Source organism: Siphateles boraxobius, unplaced genomic scaffold (genome assembly GCF_051911475.1).
Source record: "Siphateles boraxobius isolate OS27281-9 unplaced genomic scaffold, OSU_SipBor_1 16, whole genome shotgun sequence".
Classification (NCBI taxonomy): Eukaryota; Metazoa; Chordata; class Actinopteri; order Cypriniformes; family Leuciscidae; genus Siphateles; species Siphateles boraxobius.
In genome coordinates this window covers 17,051,079-17,072,322 of record NW_027508766.1, presented here as the reverse complement: position 1 = coordinate 17,072,322, position 21,244 = coordinate 17,051,079, and the positions used below count along the sequence as shown (strand labels likewise).

Here is a 21,244-nt window from a genome sequence, read left to right as displayed (position 1 = left end):
AAAACAGACAAAACCGTAAGACTGATCCTAGATCTGGAGCTAAATTAACACTTTTCCCTTCTATTAAAGATTACACACTTATACGCAAAGTACTTAAATAAAAATACATGATTTTGTTTCACAATTAATCAGAAACTAAAGCTGTGGAAAATTTATATTGGTCGCATAAAGTGAAGAAGACAGCCATCAGAAACTCAAGTTGTCATTACACACTGCACATGCGCGGTGGCGCCCCTGTAATTTCTTTTGGCTCAGCATGTGTCCCGACGTGTCTTTTCTACTAGTTTTGTAAACGACTATTGTCGTTAGAGTGGGTCGTTTGAAGCCGAAACTTTGGTTGAGAACCTTCTAGTAAGTTATTATTTTTTGTTCGTGTTTCGTCGCTTATTTGATTTGGAAACCTTAGCTGAATGCAGTACTCTGGTTCGGTTGTTAGCCGTGCTAGGTGTGTGAGTGGACAGCAGTTACAGGCGTGTGTGCGTGATAGGGCGTTAACTTCATAGTTGTTTACTGTTCTAACTGGTTCATGTGTGTCTGACTGTCAAAACATACGCCGCACCATGTAGTAAATAAACATATGAATTAGTCAGAGGAAGTAACTGGCTTGGCTGCCATGCTATTGTAGCGAGACTTTCCTTTTAGGCCATGTGCATTTTGAAGCAGCTCAACGCTAAGTTTGCTTTGTTGATATACAAATGGTATTTTAATCTTGTACACCTTTCTAGTCTCTTCAATTACTTGATGATCTTTTTCTCTGTTATTTAGAGTAACTATTTGACCACATGAGATGCAGTGATGGCATCAGAGAAGAAGCTGGACACAGAGACACATAAGACACATGCAGCATCATCCTCTAAGGTAACAAAAAAAATAGCATTTTGGTTGCTTTGCTCTTTTAAAGTCACCGTGAATTAAAATTTGTCCATTCTTAACTTTTTTTACGGAATATTGCAGTATTTATTATACATGATTTATCTGTGCACATCACATAAAAAAGCATGTGTCCTTGTAATCTTATTCAAATTAATTTCCCCTTCCTCTTGCAATGAAATCTCTTCTCTTCTTTGATGACTGCCGTGAGGGCAGGACCACTTTTCACTCACATGAGATCACAGCAATAGCAAACCGCAACGATCCAACAATCTAAACATTTCCTAATGGACAAATCAAGTCCCGTCCTACAATTTTGCAACTTCCATTTTATGCCAACTTTAGATGCAGTTTTAGCCAGAAGTTAAGGTGTTTCTCTGTTGATGTAATCTGTATACTTTTTTTCCTCAAGTCTGCCTCTGTGAAGCCAAACTACTCATTGAAGTTCACCCTCGCAGGCCACACAAAAGCTATTTCATCAGTGAAATTTAGCCCTAGTGGTGAATGGTTGGCCAGTTCATGTAAGTAGTGCTTGTTTGTTTGTTTTGTGTTGTAACATTCAATTGTAATCTATAAAACAGTAAACCAATGTCTGAAGATTTTAAAAATGACAATCTCTTTTTCAGCGGCAGACAAGCTCATCAAAATATGGTGCACTTTTGACGGAAAATTTGAGAAGAGTCTTGCCGGACATAAACTTGTGAGTTCAATGAAAGTTAAAATGATAGTTCACCCAAGAATGAAAATTCTGTCATCAATTACTCGTGTCCCTCATGTTGTTTCAAACCCATTACTGTGTGTTCACACCGACGCCGACGAGAGCGGCAAAATTCGCTCTTGCCGCCCTGCTAGCGACGTCGTAGAAAGATTCGTGGACGCTCTGATGCTCTGACGTAGATAGAATGCTTGGTATTTTAAGCAAACAAGCATGTCGATTGTTATTTTTGCAGAAAATTGATCGATGGAAAGAACTTAACAATTATAGTGACTTGTTTGCTAAATGAAATAAATCAATTAAAAGCCATTTGTGTGGTGTGGCTTTTGTGTTCGTGGTTAAGTGCTATTCTAATTTGCATTCCCTCTGAAAAACAAGTGTTCTAGCGTGAAAATTTTCCCTATAAATAGTGTTGCGCGCCTTCTTATCAAATTCAAATGATCAACCTCTCCTCTATTTTGCTTGGGATCTAATGTGGTCGGAACCAAAGTTTACAGGACTGTGTTCTCTGGAATCCTCTCAAAAAGAGCACTTCTACATTCCGATTGGTTGCCGCCGAACTGTGTCATAGCTCATAACTCCTCGCCGCTCTCACCATCCAAGTTGCCCCGCGCTGCCAAAGCTCGCCACCGGCTCTCATTGAAAATGAATGACTTCCGGACACTTTGAACGCTCTCACTGGCGGCGGTGTGAACGCACAGTTAGACTTTCGATCGTCTTCAAAACACAAGATATTTTTAATGAAACCTGAGAAATTTCTTCCCTTCATTTTGAAAGTCCATTCCACTAAGACTTTCACTCTTCAAAAAGAGCTAAAGTCATTTCAAGTATGGTTGAGCTGTCATTGACGTATTTCATGAGCTCTATGTAGGCCTATGTCCTTTGATCAATGTTTATGCACATAAAAGCCTAAATTAAATATGTTCATCATATAAAGCAATTGTATCTTGGGAGACTTTAAAGGGATAGTTCACCCAAAAATGAAAATTACCCCATGATTTGACCCCATGACCCCATATGACATTCTTCTTTCAGACGAATACAATCCATTAAAGTGCATCCATCCATGATAAAAGTCCTCCACATGGCTCTGGGGGTTAATATAGACCTTCTGAAGTGAAGTGATGCGTTTGTGTAAGAAAAATATCCATATTTAAAACTTTATTGACTAAAATAACTAGCTTCCGGCAGACGACCGTACACAAGTCGTCTTGCGCTAAAAGAGTAACTCTTGACGATGTATGACTTTGGATGTAGGAGTAGCGTAAGCTTTGACGCCTCTCGCGGTTCAAACAAACTGGGCTGGGCAACAAACTCAAGCTCCTCCGACATTGTTATTGGTGTTTTGTTATGCTCTATCCTCTGCGCTTCCGTGTTCGTCATTACGTTGTGTATCGGGTCAAGTGTTACTCTTTCGCTGTAAATCGATGCGTACGTCTGCCGGAAGCTAGTTATTTTAGTCAAAAAAGTTTTAAATATGGATATTTTTCTTACACAAATGCATCGCTTCACTTCAGATGGTCTTTATGGAGGAGTCATGTGGAGGACTTTTATCATGGATGGATGCACTTTGATGGACTTCAAAACAGAAACGGCCATTCACTGCCGTTATAAAGCTTGTAAGAGTCAGGTCTTTTTTTTTTATATAACTCCGATAGTATTCGTCTGAAATTAGAATGTCATATACACCTAGGATGGCTTGAGGGTGAGTAAATCATGGGGTAATTTTTGGGTGAACTATCCCTTTAAAAAAAATCCTGTTCTAACATTTAGAGATCATATTGTGATGTGTTTTACAACCCTGTGTTGTATTTGGCAGGGAATATCAGATGTGGCCTGGTCTTCAGACTCAAATCTTTTGGTGTCTGCATCAGATGACAAGACACTGAAGATCTGGGATATGAGTTCGGTAAATCTTTTCATAGATATATTTGCGCACACACACACACACACACACACACACACACACACACACACACACACACACACACACACACACACACACACACACACACACACACACACACACACACACACACATATATATACATATATATATATATATATATATATATATATATATATATTCTCTGATGCTGTAGGTGTCACCCATATCAGTTTCTGAGTTTTGTCCCCGGATTCTCTGTCATGTTTTTAAAGGGAAAATGTCTAAAGACACTAAAAGGCCACAGCAACTACGTCTTCTGTTGTAACTTCAACCCACAGTCAAATCTTGTTGTTTCTGGATCTGTAAGTAAACAGAAAGATGGATTATTTTTTAAATGCAAAAAATAAATATGCATATGAGACAACGATTACAATGATATGTCATTTAGTGATCGAGTGGTGTGGTTAATGTTGACAGTTTGATGAGAGCGTACGGATTTGGGATGTCAAAACTGGGAAGTGTCTGAAGACCCTGCCTGCTCACTCGGACCCGGTCTCAGCGGTAAAAATAAATTCCTAAAAAATAATTTGTTAGCTTTCAAGCAGATTTTGATGATGTCATTTTCATCTAATGTTTCCAGGTTCACTTCAACAGAGACGGATCTCTGATAGTATCCAGTAGCTATGATGGTTTATGGTAAGTTGAGTAGCACCTTCTATTAAAGTGCCCCTATTATACTATTTTGAATATTATTCAAATGCAGTGTGTAATATAGCTTTTTGTGAATGTAAAATGTCTGCAAGGTTTTAAGATCAAAGTGCACAACAAAAGTTATTGTCTACTAAAAGAAAGAATCAATTCTGAACTGCTGCAACGAGTCTTCAGCTATTCCAGTCTCTCTTCATGTTACATAACAATGTAACAAATTGGCAGAATTACAGCTTATGGTCATCATTGGCTGCCCGTAAACAACATCTACTTTGACCTGCCCTCAAACAATGTAGTTGTAGCTGAGGCCTGGAAGAGTTTGGTTCGTGTTGTTGACATGTAGAGATGACACTGTTTTTAGGACTGCGAATCAACTTTGCTTGCTCTTCAAAAGGATAAGAACTTGCGCTGGAATTGATATGAAAAAAGTGACACCATCATTAAGCCTCCAGAGCTGAAATTCATATATGGTAATAGGCATTTCATTTTCTGACATGCACTGTAAGCTGTAGATCAACAGACTGGGCCTTCTAATCAATCAGAACAGAGTAGGCTGGCAGTAATGAGAGGTTTAGAGGGACTGAATCCTCAAACAAACTGTTTTCAGGCTCTGTAAAATTAGGTGATCTGCAATGTACAGGTGAAACTCGAAAAATTGGAATCTCGTGCAAAAGTTTGTGTATTTCAGTAATTCAAATTAAAAGGTGAAACTAATGTATTTAGCATTTATAGCTATATACATATGCATGATTATACTTTTCAGAAGGCCGATATTTCTGCATTTAAAATCGTTTTTTTTTATTGATTTCATGTAATATTCTAATTTTCTGAGATTTTGAAGTTGGGGTTTTCACAAGCTGTAAGCCATAATCATCACACTTATAACTTTCGAGTATAAATATTCTAATTTTTCGAGTTTCACCTGTATATTATGATTAAACTGTATTACGAGCAAACTATAATTGTATGAGTCAACAAAACTAGGAACCTTTAAAATGGAATAACAGAGGCACTTTAAAGTGCTGAAAGTCATTTCAGTGTGTTTGGTAACTTACTCAAGACCACCCCCATCTGTTCAACCACACACCCCCACACACTCTGTCCAAAACCCTGCCCTCCAAAGGCATGTCAACAAATCCAAACACGTAAAAGGCATAGTGGCATAGCACATTCTCTGTAATGTAGAGCAGACATACTAAACATTTACTTGCAGCACCTCCAAGTAAACCACTATCCTTACGTTTGATTCTTTAATACCGATGTGATGTCAATATTTATTTATCCATTCATGTTACTTACTGTATTTCAGTCGATTGTGGGACACTGCTTCAGGACAATGTCTGAGAACTCTTATAGGTATGTGACTGTTTTCTCTGTAGTATGTACCATATGTGCTAATGAAGCTGGTGAGCATGATGTGAAGTTTTCCAATTATAGTTGGACTTTATTTTAGATGTTGAGTGTTGTTGTAGTGCCAGATGGCAGGATGTTGTGTGGTGCATTATTTGGATTAATGTGGCCTCTCTAAATGCAAATAAGGAGAGTCTGTTGATGGAGAACTGATCCTTTTTTATTTCAAGATGATGACAACCCTCCTGTCTCGTTTGTAAAGTTTTCTCCAAATGGAAAATACATTCTAGCTGCAACACTGGACAAGTAAGTGAACTCATCCCCCTAGTGACTCTATTTATTCCATTCAATGCAGTCTCTGAGACTAAATTAATTCAGCAAAACTGTCAAAATTGCAAACAGTTGTAACGAATGTATAATAAATATTATGGTAACACTATCCAATAAGGCCTCATTTGTTCGAGTGCCCCTAATGGTTTTTTGAATATTCTTTTTCATGCAGTGTATAGCTATCTGTAAATGTAAACGGTCTGCAAAGTTGTAGTCGAAATTGTATGATAAATAAAGTTGTCTCCCAAAAGAAAGAATCGACTGAACCGCCTAAATGAGACGTCAGGAATTCGAACCCCAATCAGTTACGGCTATACATCACTAGCCAACACATTTGCATAATGTCCGCCTATGTTCTACGTTGTCCATTCACAAACAACTTGACTCGCAGGATTCGCAAAACGCTTGCTCTTAAAAAATGGGTCAATACCCACTTTATGTGGATCAGCTTGCTCCTCAGAATCACAACCTGTTTGTATGATTAATTATTAATGTAAATATTTTCTACTGGGTGTTCAAAATACGTAGTTTTGTGTTTTGTATCGTGTAGGTCTCTGGCTAACTCACAATATTACTGTCTTACTGAAATGATTAATGCTAATCAGCTGTGTTCCCCTATTACCTAAAAATTGTCTATTAATGCAGATTGTCTGTTGTTAGTACTTTGAGAAATGATGAAGAAGTGAGCAAGATTTGTTTTACAAACTTTAATGTTACATCAGTCATTCACGTTAGTGCTCGGCTAACATATAAGCTGATATTGACACAGTTAATGATACAGTTTAATAAATTAGAAATATACACATCAGTTTGTTGATGGACATACTCGTGCACGGATTGATATGATAAAATCGACACTATCGTTACTGTCTTTACTATATGCACAATTGCTGAGGACTGAGAAAGCTTCCGGAGCTGAAGTTCAGTTATGGTAATGGGCTTCCGACAAGCTGTATGTGATAGACCAATCACAACAGACTGGGCCATCTGGCCAATCAGAGCAGAGTAGGCTCTCGTAAAAAGGAGGGACTGAATCATCTGATGACTCGTTTGATGTTCATTGCAACATGTGGTGATGTGCAATATATATTATGAGAAAATTAAAGTTTTTTTTTTACCTTTGAGGCATGTAAACTGTTGTAGGAGACCTCTGAAACAAAATTAGGAACCTTTAAAATAGCACAATATGGGTAAATATTGTATTTTTATATATATATATATATATATATATATATATATATATATATATATATATATATATATATATTTTTTTTTTTTTTTTTTTTTTACAGCATTTATTAACCTTTGTTGATGTTAGTTAATAAACACTCATGTTCATGTTAGTTCACAGTGCATTTACTAAGGGTAAATGGATACATTATTCTTTAATTTTCCTTACAGTACCTTAAAGCTCTGGGACTACAGCAAAGGAAAGGTACGTAATTTAACTATAATGAATTTGTACTACTACTGATTGCATTCAAATTAATATATATTATACATACTATTAATTTTACAACATTAAAAAAATATTTTATGACATGTTGATGATAATTTGTATGCACGTGTAGAGGGTTGACTATAGGTCCAATTTGTACAAATCTAGTGCTTTGAACACGTTTCTGTGACGGTTATGTTTAGGTGTAGGTTGGGTTAGGTGATAACAAATATCATTAACCTTATATATATATATAAATAAACAGTGGTTGTCCATGAGATGTCCTCGCCAAAAAAGTCAAACAAATGTGTTTACATCTACTTGTAATTTCTGGGTATAAATTGATTCCCCAAAAAGTATTAAATCTGGCAAAACTTCCTTTTGGGGACATCCTTATTTGTAAAAATAAGTAAAAAGTAAATGGCTTTTTTTATTTTATAAAAATGCAGAATGTTTTCTGTTAGTGTTAACTTATAGTATTTCTAATTAGCTGTATATAAAAACAATAGAATGTCCACATTTATGGAAGTAAAATAATGTCAAATGTTTTTGAAAAAAAAAGCCTGTTGAATTGCACTACTTGAAAAAAAATAGGCATTGCATTAACCATGCTTGCATTTTAATGCATTGTATTTTTAGGGCTTGCATTTTTATGGGCTGAAATTCAACATGGTTGAATATTTAAGCTATGAATATTTCAATTAAAAACATTTCAAACACTATTCCATTATTAAAAATCCAATAATCCATATTCACCATTCATATTTCACTTCCAAAATATTCTAACTGTTTAAAAATACAACCTATAATATTCAACAGGAAATTTTCGGTCCATTTTATTTCGCTTTGCAAATTCGCTTCCACAAATTCAGTGGTTCAAATTCGACAGTAAATTCAACATTGACGTCCAGGAACTGCAGGAAAAGCAGTAGATTGCCGAGCATAATCTCCATCTGCTGTTAGTCGACCTCACCAGCAGGGGGTGCAAAAGCGTGTGTTGTTGACGAAGACCAGAAAAATTTGAGCAAGTCATTCATTCATAAAACTCATTTACAGCAATGTAAGTTTATTTGTGATTATTATGACGTCTGTTTATGTTAAATTCGGTGCCTTCACGGTTACTTTTCCTGTGTAGCCTACATGCATATTTCTCTACCGTGAACGAGATCTGTTATTCCCCTATGCGGATATACAGATCCAATGTTACATTTTTGAGGTTGACATATATTTCTCTTGGTTGTTTAGTTGCCTTAACTTTATATTGTGGCGATGTGCTGCATGCGGGCTATTAGGGTTTCCCTCAATACTTCAGGATTCCCCTGCTGGACATATACAACGCTTAACGTAGCTTAATGGAGTATTGATGTAAAAGTCCAAACCCACAGGCAAGCAGAAGAACTCAGAATAACGCGCACAGCTGAGCGTTTCCCAGTGATAGACTGGCATAAAGATGGCTTGATGTTGGACATTCGCACATTTAGGGACCGTCTCTAAAGTGTATACGAATTTGGTATACACGTTTCTAACTTCAATAGCATTTGAATAGAAAGACTTACAGTCATAAAACCAACTGTAAAGTGTTCATGTAGTGTCAGGCATAATGCGCACCCTTTGGATTTTTGATATTTATTCAAATAAATTTAAGTTTGCTAATGAAGTTAGAAACGTACATGCCAATGTTGTATGCAACTTTAGAGACGGTCCCTAAATGTGCGAATGTCCAATGTCAAGCCAATTTTACATTTAGTCATTTTGTAGACGCTTTTATCCAAAGCGATTTACAGTTAAACTAACAATAGGAGGACAACAATTTGCAAGTGCTATGATCCCAGTTTAAGCTAATGCAATACACAGGCATTTTAGGACTTGGACTTATATATATTATATATATATATATATATATATAGAGAGAGAGAGAGAGAGAGAGAGAGAGAGAGAGAGAGAGAGAGAGAGAGAGAGAGAGAGAGAGAGAGAGAGAGAGAGAGAGAGAGAGAGAGAGAGAGAGAGAGAGAGAGAATAGAATAGAAAGTGTTAGTATTAATTGATCAAGTGTTGATTTTATGCCAGTATATCACGAAACGCTCACCATGAAACTTTGCGCGTAAAGTTTATAATCTGAGACCATCTTCTTGCCTGTAGCCTATATAGTAGCCTACATCCCCAATAAGGTGCAAGATTGGTCTTTCATATCACTGTATGTGTTAAGCGTTTTGTCCCAACTGAAAGGGAATCCTTGAGTATGAGGTATTGAGGGAAACCGATTATAATCCTTTTCATGGTGGAGAAAGCTGATGACATGTAGAATACACAGGGAAAGTAACAATGAAGTTATTGAATGAAACTTCATCTTTTCCGCATATACTGTCACAGATAATCATTTCCATTTTATAAATGAATCTCTTCGTCAACAACAAACGCTTTTGCACCATCTGATGGTGAGGTCGACTAACAGCAGATTGAGATTATGCTCGGCAATCGACTGCTTTTCCTGCAGTTCCTGGACGTCAATGTTGAATTTACTGTCGAATTTGAACCACTGAATTTGTGGAAGCGAATTTGCAAAGCGAAATAAAAAGGACCGAAAATTGCCTGTTGAATATTATTGGTTGTATTTTTAAACAGTTTGAATATTTTTGAAATATGAATGGTGAATATGGATTATTGGATTTTTAATAATGAAAATGTGTTTGAAATGTTTTTAATTGAAATATTCATAGCTTAAATATTCAACCATGTTGAATTTCAGCCCATAAAAATGCAAGCCCTAAAAATACAATGCATTAAAATGCAAGCATGGTTAATGCAATGCCTATTTTTTTTCAAGTAGTGCAATTCAACAGGCTTTTTTTTTTTCAAAAACATTTGACATTATTTTACTTCCATACACATTTAGCTAAGTAAATTTGTGTGCGTAATGTTTCATGCTTTTAAATGATCTATTGTATCTTTTAAAATTTTTTAGTGTCTCAAGACATATACTGGACATAAGAATGAAAAGTATTGCGTGTTTGCCAATTTTTCTGTGACTGGAGGAAAGGTAGGTTCTGTTTAACTTTGCCAAAGTATTTGTTTTAATACATATTTATATAGTTATTTTAGGCCAGTTCCTGTTAAGAGTAAGTTTTTGGAATAACCCAAATCTGTCTTGGTTCCATTCAGTGGATCGTCTCAGGCTCTGAAGACAATATGGTGTATATCTGGAACTTGCAGACCAAAGAAATTGTGCAGAAATTACAAGGGCACACAGGTATATGACATTTGATTGACCTCCCAGACACTGCAGTCTCTTTCATTTTGTTAACATAAGAAATATGATGTATTTTTGTCCTTAGATGTAGTGATCTCGACAGCTTGTCACCCTACAGAAAACATCATTGCATCAGCATCCCTGGAGAACGACAAGACCATTAAACTGTGGAAGAGTGATTGTTAAGTTAAAGCATATACTTCAAAGGCTTTAGTAGAAAGAATCTGACTGATGACTTTAAATAGTATCTGTCTTTTACAATGGTTTGATAGCACATGGTTTAGGCTTATCTGAGAGATGGGCAGGTCCTATCTGCTTAGAATAGTGACATCTCACTTATCAGTAAGAGTTTCTCCCCTTAATATACTGTATAATCTACTGTAATGTTCTCAGTTTTTTTTAATTTATTACAGAAGAGCAAATCTTTTTTATCAGATCATGAATTCTATTGTTTTATGGTTCTATTTGGGTAAAGATATATGTACTTCTGGTAGACATACCAAAAATATATATATATATAAACGGTTTTGTTAAATGAGAAAATGTCTCTTGATGTAAATTTTTGCTGTCAAATATTTGCCTTTTTTGCAATTGTGAATTAGCTATGTCTGTTGGAACCTTCAATTGTTTCTAAACATAATTTTCCAGCATTTCAGCTTTGAATTCGAAGGTATTCATTCGTCTTAGTCTGTTTTATTTTCATTCTCATTTGGGCAGTAGGTTAATCTCCATAAAGTGTATAATCTTCTGCACGCTTTGCTATAGGAGTATATAGAAATATTGGTAATACTTTACAATAAGGCTCATTAGTTAACTACTTTAGTTAACATGAAATAATAATGAACTGCACTTATACAGAATTTATTCTTTTTGTAATGTTAATTTCAACATTTACTAATACTTTATTAAAATCTTGTTAACATTAGTTAATGTACTGTGTGAGCTAACATGAACAAACAATGAACAGCTTTATTTTTATCAACTTACATTAACAAAGATTAACAAATACTGTAACAAATGTATTGCTCATGGTTAGTTCATGTTAGTTAATACATTAACTAATGAACCTTATTGTAAAGTGTTACCCAAATATCTTGTCTACAAAAATCTTATCTTGTATATCATCATTTATTCATAACTATCAAATAATTCTGTTTTCTGAAGATGACATCAGCCTTTTTTACAATCTGAAATTTAATAGTCCTTTGAGTCGACAATATATAACAGGTCAATACACAACACAACCTCAATTTGTCTTGTAAAAAAGAACGAGGGAGCCATCCTCAGCTCTCAGATGAGGGTACCACGAAAACAACAGAACAGAAGCCTTTGCATGTAAACCTTTCCCTCAGTCCAGGTTTAAGGGCATGGCTCCAATTAAAAACGAATATTTACACCAACCATGTGTACAACATGGAACTGATAAAATAATGATACAGAGGGAAAAAAATTACACTTTGTACAAAAATAGATAATTCTCTTAAAATGCATCTCTTTTGTGTTTTGCTAACTTGTCCTGTGATGGATTGGTGTCTCATACAGTCACAGGGAAATATTACTGATTCAGAGAAAGATATCCGATTGCAGCTGATATCAAATAAGATGTGCCTGGCTCCCGATGGTCTAACAAACCCTGTTTGACGACTAGTCCAACACAGTGTAAACCCAAGCGCTTTACATGTATTTACCACAGCAAGGGGCTTTTAGTTCTTGTTTGTACATTCGAAATATGCTGGTTTGGGAGAAATGAAAGGTCAAATACGTCAAATGACAGAACAAACAAAGTCCACTGATCTTCGTTGACGGCTGATTCAAAACATAAAAAACATGACAGCAATAATTTTAGGTTCTGTATAGCAATCATAGACAGTTTATGCTGTTTGTATGCATATTAGACTGAATAGTCTGTCGTCATTCTGCTGTGAGGCCTGGCGTAATAGACTTTTGGCAGAATGTGTAGTCTAAATAAGCAGGTCTTCTGTATATGTCTGCTAATGACAATTCCTTAAATTGCTGCTACACAGCTCACATACTTCCCAAATTCCAATAATAATTACAATTATTTGAAGTGGATCAAAAAAGTTCATCAAAGTTGTCCTAAGACAAGAACAGTTTTGTTCAAAATTCATGTATAATTTTAATGAAAGGTCTTGATCCACTTCAAATGTTGACTACTGTATTTTAAATTCACCGTCATCATGAAAACACTGGTTCAGATTGGCTCAATCTGCAACTGAGGTTTGATGGGTCAGTACAAATGGTATGAATCTGTAATTATCAACATTTAGTTTCTTCCTTATGATACAGATAAGAAACTGCACAACAGAACCAAAAACACAAGAAAATGTGGGATTTTGCATCACCCTGAGGTGCAGAAATGGTTATTTTGCAATGTTTGCCAAGCATTTTATGATAGCCCAACTCTTAAACTGTAATGGCAAATGAGTGCAGCTGCAATGTCACAACTCTTCCAATAGGGGACAGACGTAGCACTTCTTAAACCTCGTGATTCCCTGAGGCCAGACTATCATCTGGATTCCTTTAACTGGTTGCATATTTTCAAATCACATACACCCACTTGCTGGAAATTATCAGATGATATATAAACATTATTGAAAATCTTTGGAAATACTTAATACATATTTATGCTGAATTATAGAGGTAAACCATCATGATTTTTTTTTCTTTTTTTACACAATTCTAACAATGAATCATTGCATTTTCATCCACCGTGAGTTCAGCCAGGAGTACACCTGCTTTTCATTCTTTTTCAGACCATTCTGTTATTCATAGGCCCATATAGCTCCCCAAAAGAAAAGGACTTAAAGCCAAATTGCGTGCAGTTTCTTTCTCATGAAGATGGACTTTCAGCATCCTGACGTATGATAATACCACTTGAAAGAAGTAATTTATAAGTGCCTGAAAAACAAACAAACAAATGTGGTCCTTTTAACACTGTTAACACTGAACTCTGCTACAGTTTAAGCAAGAGCTTCTAATGGCAGATACAGTGATGTGTTCTGAAGGACAGCTGCATGAAGAAGTGCATCCGAGGTATTTTTTATCCTCTCGTGAAATCTGAATATTCACAGCAAAATGATTGTGAGTTCAGAGATGAGGCGGTTTGGCTGTGTACTCAATGGAAAGCAGAGGTAGAACTCTGTAAGGCAGAAGAAATCAGAAACCATAGAAATGGAAAAAAAGAAAAAAAAACTCCAGAACTTTGTGAGACTACCCAAATGTGCATGCAAACCAGGAAAAAACTCACTTAATCCATCCTGTATGGTATTCCGCAATGAACAGTTACTCAGTATTTTGTGGATTGCGCAATGTTTCTGAAGAAACGCCAAGATAGAATTACTCTTGGTTCAGTCCTCTCCTGTGAGATCAGAGATGTGTCCTGTCCGGCCTCCTGTAGTGTTCTATACATAAACTGCACCCTCTGTCAGAGGGGCGGAGATGAAAAGAAATCATTCCCTCATGTCATTTGATGTGGCGCCTCGAGCATTTCCATTAGAAAAGTGTCGATGGGCGTGTCCCCGATTAACTTGAAAAAGAAGAGATGTTCAAGACACTTCAGGCCGATGGATCGCAGGGCGGGCAGACGCAGTAACAGCTTGGCAAATCTGTTCATGAAACAATGGATGTCGATGTTTGGATTAGCACAGTGTAATACTTAAAGGGTTAGTTCACCCAAAAATTAAAATTCTGTCATTAATTACTCTCCCTCATGTCGTTCCGAACCTGTAAGACTTTTGTTTAACTTCTAAACACAAATGAAGATCTTTTTGATGAAATCTGAAGTCAAATCTAGTCAACTACCACTTTGATACTTCAAAAAGTTCATAAAGAGATCGTATAACTTATCCACATGAATTGGGCAGTTTAGTCCAAATGTTCTGAAGAGACACGATCACTGTATATGATGGAATGATTTAATTTAGGCTTTTATTCACATATAAACAACTCACACATCAGTTGGGGCAAACAGAATCTCAAGCATGTTCGCTTGACGTTCATTTTCATGTGTTACGCAGCACATTTGAGCTTCTGTTTGGACTAAATTTGGACTAAACCACTCAAATCATATGGATTATTTTTACAATCACTTTATGAACTTTTTGAAATGTCAAAGTGGTGGTTGGGTAGCTGTTACAGATGGTTCAAAATTCAGCAGCCAGATTGTTAACAGGAACTAAGAAAAGGGATTATATCTCCCCTGTACTTGCCTCATTGCATTGGCTACCAATACAATTAAGAGTCTTTTCACATACAAGGCACTGCACAATTCGGCCCCGGATTATATTTGTGATCTTATTAGGTCATACACAGCCTCTAGGTCACTAAGATCTTGTGATCAGTTACTTTTATCGGTCCCACGTTCTTGTTGTAAAACAAAAGGTGATCGAGCTTTCTCTGTGGTTGCCCCAAAGCTCAGTCTACATTAGGGCCTCTCTATCAATGGATGCTTTTAAATCCAATTTAAAGTCTTATTTTTAATCTCTAGCGTTCGAGTGATGCTGTTATGTATATACATTTTGATACTTAATTTGTATCTCCATATCTGTCTTTTTTTTCAGCTCCTTTTCTCTCTTAAATTCTGATTTCTATTTCTATTGTAAAGCACTTTGGATCAACTACGGTTGTGTTAAACTTGTGCTCTATAAATAAAAACTTGACTTAACAATCAATGGAGGGACAAGTAAGCAGATTTCATCAAAAAGATCTTCAATTGTGTTCCCGAAGATGAATGAAAGTCTTATGGGTTTGGAATGACATGAGTAATTAATGACAGGATTTTCATTTTTGGGTGAACCTTTAAGCTGTTTTCTTAAAATGTTAAGTTAAGGTAAATCATATATTATTATTATTATTATTTTTTTTTTTTTGTAAATTAAATAAACTAGCGTTCAAAAGTTTGGGGTCAGTGTTTTTTTATTTGAATTTTTTTTATTCACCAAGGACACATTAAATTGATCAAATGTGACTGTAAAGACATTTATAATGTAACAAATAATAAATGCTATTCTTTTAAGCTTTCTATTCATCAAAAAATCCTGAATGTATCACAACTGTTTTCAATGCTGATAATAATAAGAAATGTTTCTAGAGCACATAATCAGCATAATAGAATGATTGGTAACACTTTACTTAAAGCCTTTATGTATAATGCATTATAAAAGTATTTTTTATAATTTTATAATTATGCTTTGTAATGCACCTTATCCTTATAATGCATTTTTATGATCTCATTAATAATTGTAACTACCGTTATGCCTTCAGAAAGTATAATGCATTAAAAGACATGACAAACAACCAATGTCAGATGTAACTATGAATCTTCAAATATTATAATCTATTATTGGTAAATAATGGTAAACCGTTATTTCAAATTGTAATAATATTTTGCAAGATTAATGCTTTTAATAGTATAAATAAATGCTGCCTTAATTAGCATTACAGTTTTTTTTACCGCTTACCGCTCAAAAACTTCTTAACAGTATTGTAAAATATATATATTTTTAAATATAAAATGAGCAAAATTGACTTTTACTATGAGTAAAATTGGTTGTGGAAATGAAATAAACATGCACATGAAATGAAAAATATATCATGCTCAATTTGAATCCAGTTACATCTTTGCTAAATCTCTAAAGCACTCTTTGTTTTGTGCAATTACTGTCATTTTTATATACAAGTGAAATAATGAAGCGTACATAAACACGTGAGATGAAAGATGTGTGTGTGTGTGCGCGTGTGTGTGTGTGTGTGTGTGTGTGTGTGTGCGTGTGTGTGTGTGTACCTCCCAGGCTGATCAGGGTATTTGTGTTTACAGTAGGCCTCTAGAGAAGCATACACTCTTTCCCTTAATGCCTCCACCTCTGATGGATTAGACAGTCCTTTTGAATCTAAGAGTTGATAAAAACACAAAATCCACAATTTATTGTGAACTAGCTAACATAAAGTCATATTTACATACAGCTTCCATAAGAAATGGCATGTAAGGTTAAACCTTGCCTGATACACAGCAAAACAAATAAAGTCATGTGGAATAGTTGAAAAATGAAAATTCTGTCATCATTTACTCACCGTCAAGTTGTTTCAAACCTGAAGAATGTTGGTAACCAAACAGTTGATGGACCCCATTGACTTCCATAGTACATATTTTTTTCTTATTATGGAAGTCAATGGGGTCCATTCAACTGTCTGGTTACCAACATTCTTCAAAATATCAACCTTTTGTGTTCAGCAGAAGAAAGAAATTCATACAGGTTTGAAACAACTTGAGGGTGAGTAAATGATGACAGAATTTTCATTTTTAAGTAAACTGTTCCTTTAAGGTGTCATTTTATTAGATGCTACACTATCGCTGAAAAGTTTGGGTTCAGTGATTTTTTAAAAAGAAATTCATTTTATTGAGAAAGGATGCATTAAATTGATTAACAGTTACAGTAAAGACATTTAGTGTAACAAACATACATGTAACAAACATGTTCTTTTGAACTTTTTGTTCAAAGAATCCTGAAAAAAAAGTGTTTCATAATTTCTACAAAAATAGTAAGCAGCACGACTGTTTTCAACATTGATAATAATAAGAAATGTTTCTTGAGCAGCAAATCAGTATATTAGAATGATTTCTAAAGAATCCTGTGACACTGGGGTAATCATGCTGAAAATTCTTTAAAAAATATAAAAAAATATTACCAACCCCAAAATTTTCAATGGCAGTGTATATTTGTGTGTATCTTGTCTTGTGGGTGATGGGTAATTGTAGTTTAATCAAATACATTTAGTCTGTAGATTTCAGCTATTTCAGAAGCAGCACTCCTCTTTCTACACAGAATGATTGTACTTTGTCACGACATTTTAAACAAAGTGCATCGCCTTCTAAGAACGTTCTTCACATACTGTACATATATAGAGAGGATGCTGAGCATACTGTTTTTGGCAAAGCCCTGAGCGTCGGATACCATATTCCACAATGCAATGTGCTTGAATTGACCTTTTGTCAGGGGCGCCTGCAGGATTTCAGAGGAGATTTATTTATTTATCTATTTATTTTTGCAAACACCAACACTAAAAAGTTCAATATATGCTGATGTTAAAAATTCCACTATGAGAGAAGTTTTAATTTTCTTGAGGATAGGCGCTTTTCCACTGTTGGGCCAAACCATTCTCGTTGCTTAACCGTTCCATTCTGTGCCGATCCGGCTCAGTACGGACATGGTTGCATTTTCCACTGTGGGCTTGTGAGTAATAAAGTCAGAATTGAGTGATATAAAGTCGCAATTGTGAGTTATAAAGAAAGAATTGAGTGATATAAAGTCGCAATTGTGAATTATAAAGTTGGAATTGCAAGATATAAACCCGCAATTCTGAGAAATAAAGTCAGTCTTTTTTTCCCCAGAATTGGACTTTATAACTCGCAATTGTGAGTTTATATCTCACAATTTTGAGATATTGTCACGGTTATGGACTTTTATTTTGAAATTTCCATTATATTCTGTTTTTTTCCCCTCCATTCTATCACCTGATGGAGTTTGGGTTCCTTGCCACTGTCGGCTCTTGCTCGCTTTGTTGGGGACACTTATAATTCTTAATATTTTTGATCTGCCTTTTTTGACAACATATTATGCCAGACAAGTAGTTGGCAGTTTCACTTTGTAGAGAAAGACTACGAGCCTGCGCACATACGCATTTAAACGCGCATGCCTATAGACCAAACACATAATACGCACGTGCATGCCGTCACCGTTTTCACAGATTCACGTTTTTGAAGTTTACACAGAGATGACACCGGTATCGTTTTCAAAAACTTTTTTCAAAGTTTGTGTTCTCAGGCCACCAAAACGCGGTTGTTGAGTAAATGAACTTGCCAGAATGCATAAAGTTTCTGTTTTCAATGAACACGGTGTTGTGTAAATGGACCCTAAATAAACAATTAATGATTTTTACGAAGGAAATGAATCAATGCTGAACTTACTTAAACTGGACAATGACTTTCTTCTAGATCTGCTGTACAGCAAAAACAATCTTTGTTGCATTATTTGTTATCACTGTAAAGCTGCTTTGAAACAATCTGTATATTGTAAAACGCGCTAAATAAATAAAGGTGACTTGACTTGGTTTCTTTAGTTCATGTTTTCCTGCTCTGTTTAGTTTCGGTAATGTCCCAGTTTATTCCTGTGATTAATTCTAACCAGCTGTATCTTATTTAGTTCCTGATTATCCTCTGCATATATACATATGCATTATGCATATAATTTTGACATTATAACTCACAACTCACAATTCTGAGAAAAAAAGTAAGAATTGCGAGAAAAAAAGTATGAATTTTGAGATAAAAAGTCACAATTATCTTATATGTTTTTTTAATTCCATGGCAAGCTTCCATAGGAACACATTTCACATTTGTAAATTATTCACACTTATTCCACTTATTCACATGACACAGTAGCTGAATTTTTTCAAAAAGTAGCTTTTGTTTGAGTTGTTGTTTAGGGGAATATCCATTTCATCCAATGCTGACAAAGAACCAATGCAAAAGAATGATTAATTCACAAAATGATTGTCATAGATTGTTTAGTCGACAGAAATACGGGACATGCGTAATAATTGCAGAAATATTCGCAGGGAAGACTATTCTTAGGTCAGTCGGAGTGCTCACGGTACACAAAGTGCGTACATCCCTACAGCTGCAGGTGCCACCATAACAAATGGTCAAAAGTGATCTCTTTCTCGACTCATTATTTTACTGGACTGTCAATATTTAAGACATTTTTACACACCAAAATGACCATTTATATTGTTTGAAGATAAACACAGAGGACATGTGAGAACAATGTTGCAGTACACAGTATATACTGCTAGCTATATATATACCTGCTATACTGAGGTTTACAGTCCCAGGAATCTCATTTACCCTTTCTGACTTTATATCAACCTTTTTTTTTTTTAAATGGACCCAAACAAATAGCAAGATAGCTTAATCAGACAAACACACAGCACTCTTATGCAAGTGTGTTTAAAATGCCACTTCAGTTAAAGTATACATTACTGTACCTGGATTGAAGAGAACAATGGCCCGCAGGCATCCAAGTTCAGTCTTGTCCATTTGCATGTCTCTCATCTTTGACACAAGCTCTGTCAGCACTCTGAAAAAAAGATGACAAAATCTTTACGCTCACAGGCAACTCAGCCAATCTAAATTATAGCAAGTTCATTTTTCTCCAACATACCCTTAAAAATGCCGGTAAATGTTCTGTAACATATTAAACAGGCTCAGTGAGTAATCGCTCCACTTTATATTTAGTTTTCATATTGCCTTGAAAATCAAAGTCATTATGCCTTATAAGACACATTCATCTCGACTGCAGACAGCATATATTTCATTAGTGAGGACACCAGCATATCTCACGCAGCCAGTGAAACATTATCACAGCGCTACATAAAACTGCCATACGGCTTAATGTAAAAACGGCATCAATCAAGAGTAAGATGTGCAGGACACTTTCATGATGCAGCGTCTAATATCATTATAGGGGTTATTTTCAAAAATTCATGTGTGCATGACCTACGGCTGCCACAAATCTTCCACAGGGTGCACTATCAGGACACAGAAAGGTTTCTTAGTAGATCGCAAGACCCTACTCTCTATAAACTCACTGTCACTGACACTGAATTTAAAACGATAGTTCACCCAAAATGGAAATTTGGTCATCATAACTAGGGGCTTTTTTACCGGGTATATAGGAACTCAGTTATAGGAACAAACCCCTATTTACTCACCTTCACATTGTTAACAACATGTGTTACTTTCTCTTTTTCATGGAACACAAAATATTTAGGAGATAGTTGTTGTAGCTGCTCTTTTCCATATAATTTAAGTGAAAGGGGACTGGATCAATCATGCTCCAAAATAAAAAAAGTACCTGAAAGTATCATAAAAGTAATACTTTCAAATGTTCCACGTCTTATAAAGCCCTATGATAGTTCTCTGTGTAGAAAATGTGATTTGAGATTTGAGGTTTCAGTGAAGAACAACTTTGGGTATGTTTATGGTTAAGACTTCAGACGATTTGGTACAGTGCAACAGTGTCCATCCACTTTTTCAGTGGCCTTGGTTCTGAAAGTATATTTCCCATTTATTTTTCCTATAGGGATTTTTAAAGTCTTTGTTAAAAAGTTCAAATGCATGAACTAAACCAACCAGTTATGAAGAGAATAACAACATTACAAACTTTGATATGAAGAAACGGATGAAATGGAATCGAAGTGACTTAAGTGTCCACTCCACTGACTTTTATGCCATCACAGTGCTTAATGGAAATCAGTGGCTTATTCTGGTGTGATTTGCTTGTTTCGATTCTTTGATTGGTGGAGAATACTCTGCAGAATCATGAGAATCGTTCCCTGACGGAGGGAACAAGACGTTCTGTCCCTCCTGCCACAACGATGAACTGGCCGCTGAAATGGTTGGGACAAATCGAAGTAAGTGAATGCACGCTGCTCCTTATATACCCGTATGCGGGGGAGTGGCAAGCGATTTTCGCAGATTTTAATGCAGGTTGATGGCTTTCTACAAAAGCATATACCCGTGACTTACAACCTTGAAGCTCACAGTACAGCAGTGGCTAAAAGTGATTTCCGGAGGGGATATTTGTTCATAATGACCCTAAATGTTTGATTAAACCGTCG

General features: G+C 35.6%; 2 protein-coding genes across 4 annotated transcripts in view; one reads left to right on the top strand and one right to left on the bottom strand.

Annotated features, from left to right (window-relative positions):
• Positions 1-211: 211 nt before the first annotated feature.
• LOC143739371 (WD repeat-containing protein 5-like) lies at positions 212-11,089 on the top strand. 2 transcript variants are annotated; one of them, XM_077231846.1, is made up of 14 exons: positions 212-351; positions 766-858; positions 1,283-1,391; positions 1,497-1,570; positions 3,405-3,494; positions 3,746-3,835; positions 3,951-4,034; positions 4,114-4,169; positions 5,491-5,537; positions 5,762-5,837; positions 7,263-7,296; positions 10,262-10,336; positions 10,459-10,546; positions 10,632-11,089. In XM_077231846.1, the coding sequence occupies exons 2-14, from the start codon at positions 796-798 to the stop codon at positions 10,730-10,732; spliced, it is 987 nt and encodes a 328-aa protein (XP_077087961.1). In that variant the 5' UTR covers positions 212-351; positions 766-795; the 3' UTR covers positions 10,733-11,089. The 2 variants fall into 2 exon arrangements, with proteins under 2 accessions (XP_077087961.1, XP_077087962.1); XM_077231847.1 differs by lacking the exon at positions 212-351 and adding an exon at positions 427-445.
• A 317-nt stretch (positions 11,090-11,406) lies between these two features.
• Positions 11,407-21,244, bottom strand: part of rxrab (retinoid x receptor, alpha b) — a 108,544-nt gene continuing 98,706 nt past the window's right edge. The window contains exons 9-11 of one of the 2 annotated variants that reach the window (XM_077231843.1): positions 19,610-19,701; positions 16,350-16,455; positions 11,407-14,172 (exon numbers count right to left, since the gene is read on the bottom strand). In XM_077231843.1, the coding sequence (XP_077087958.1) occupies positions 14,025-14,172; positions 16,350-16,455; positions 19,610-19,701 (346 nt within the window). In that variant the 3' untranslated portion in view covers positions 11,407-14,024. The remainder of the gene's footprint in view (positions 14,173-16,349; positions 16,456-19,609; positions 19,702-21,244) is intronic. The other variant, XM_077231845.1, reaches the window with a different exon arrangement.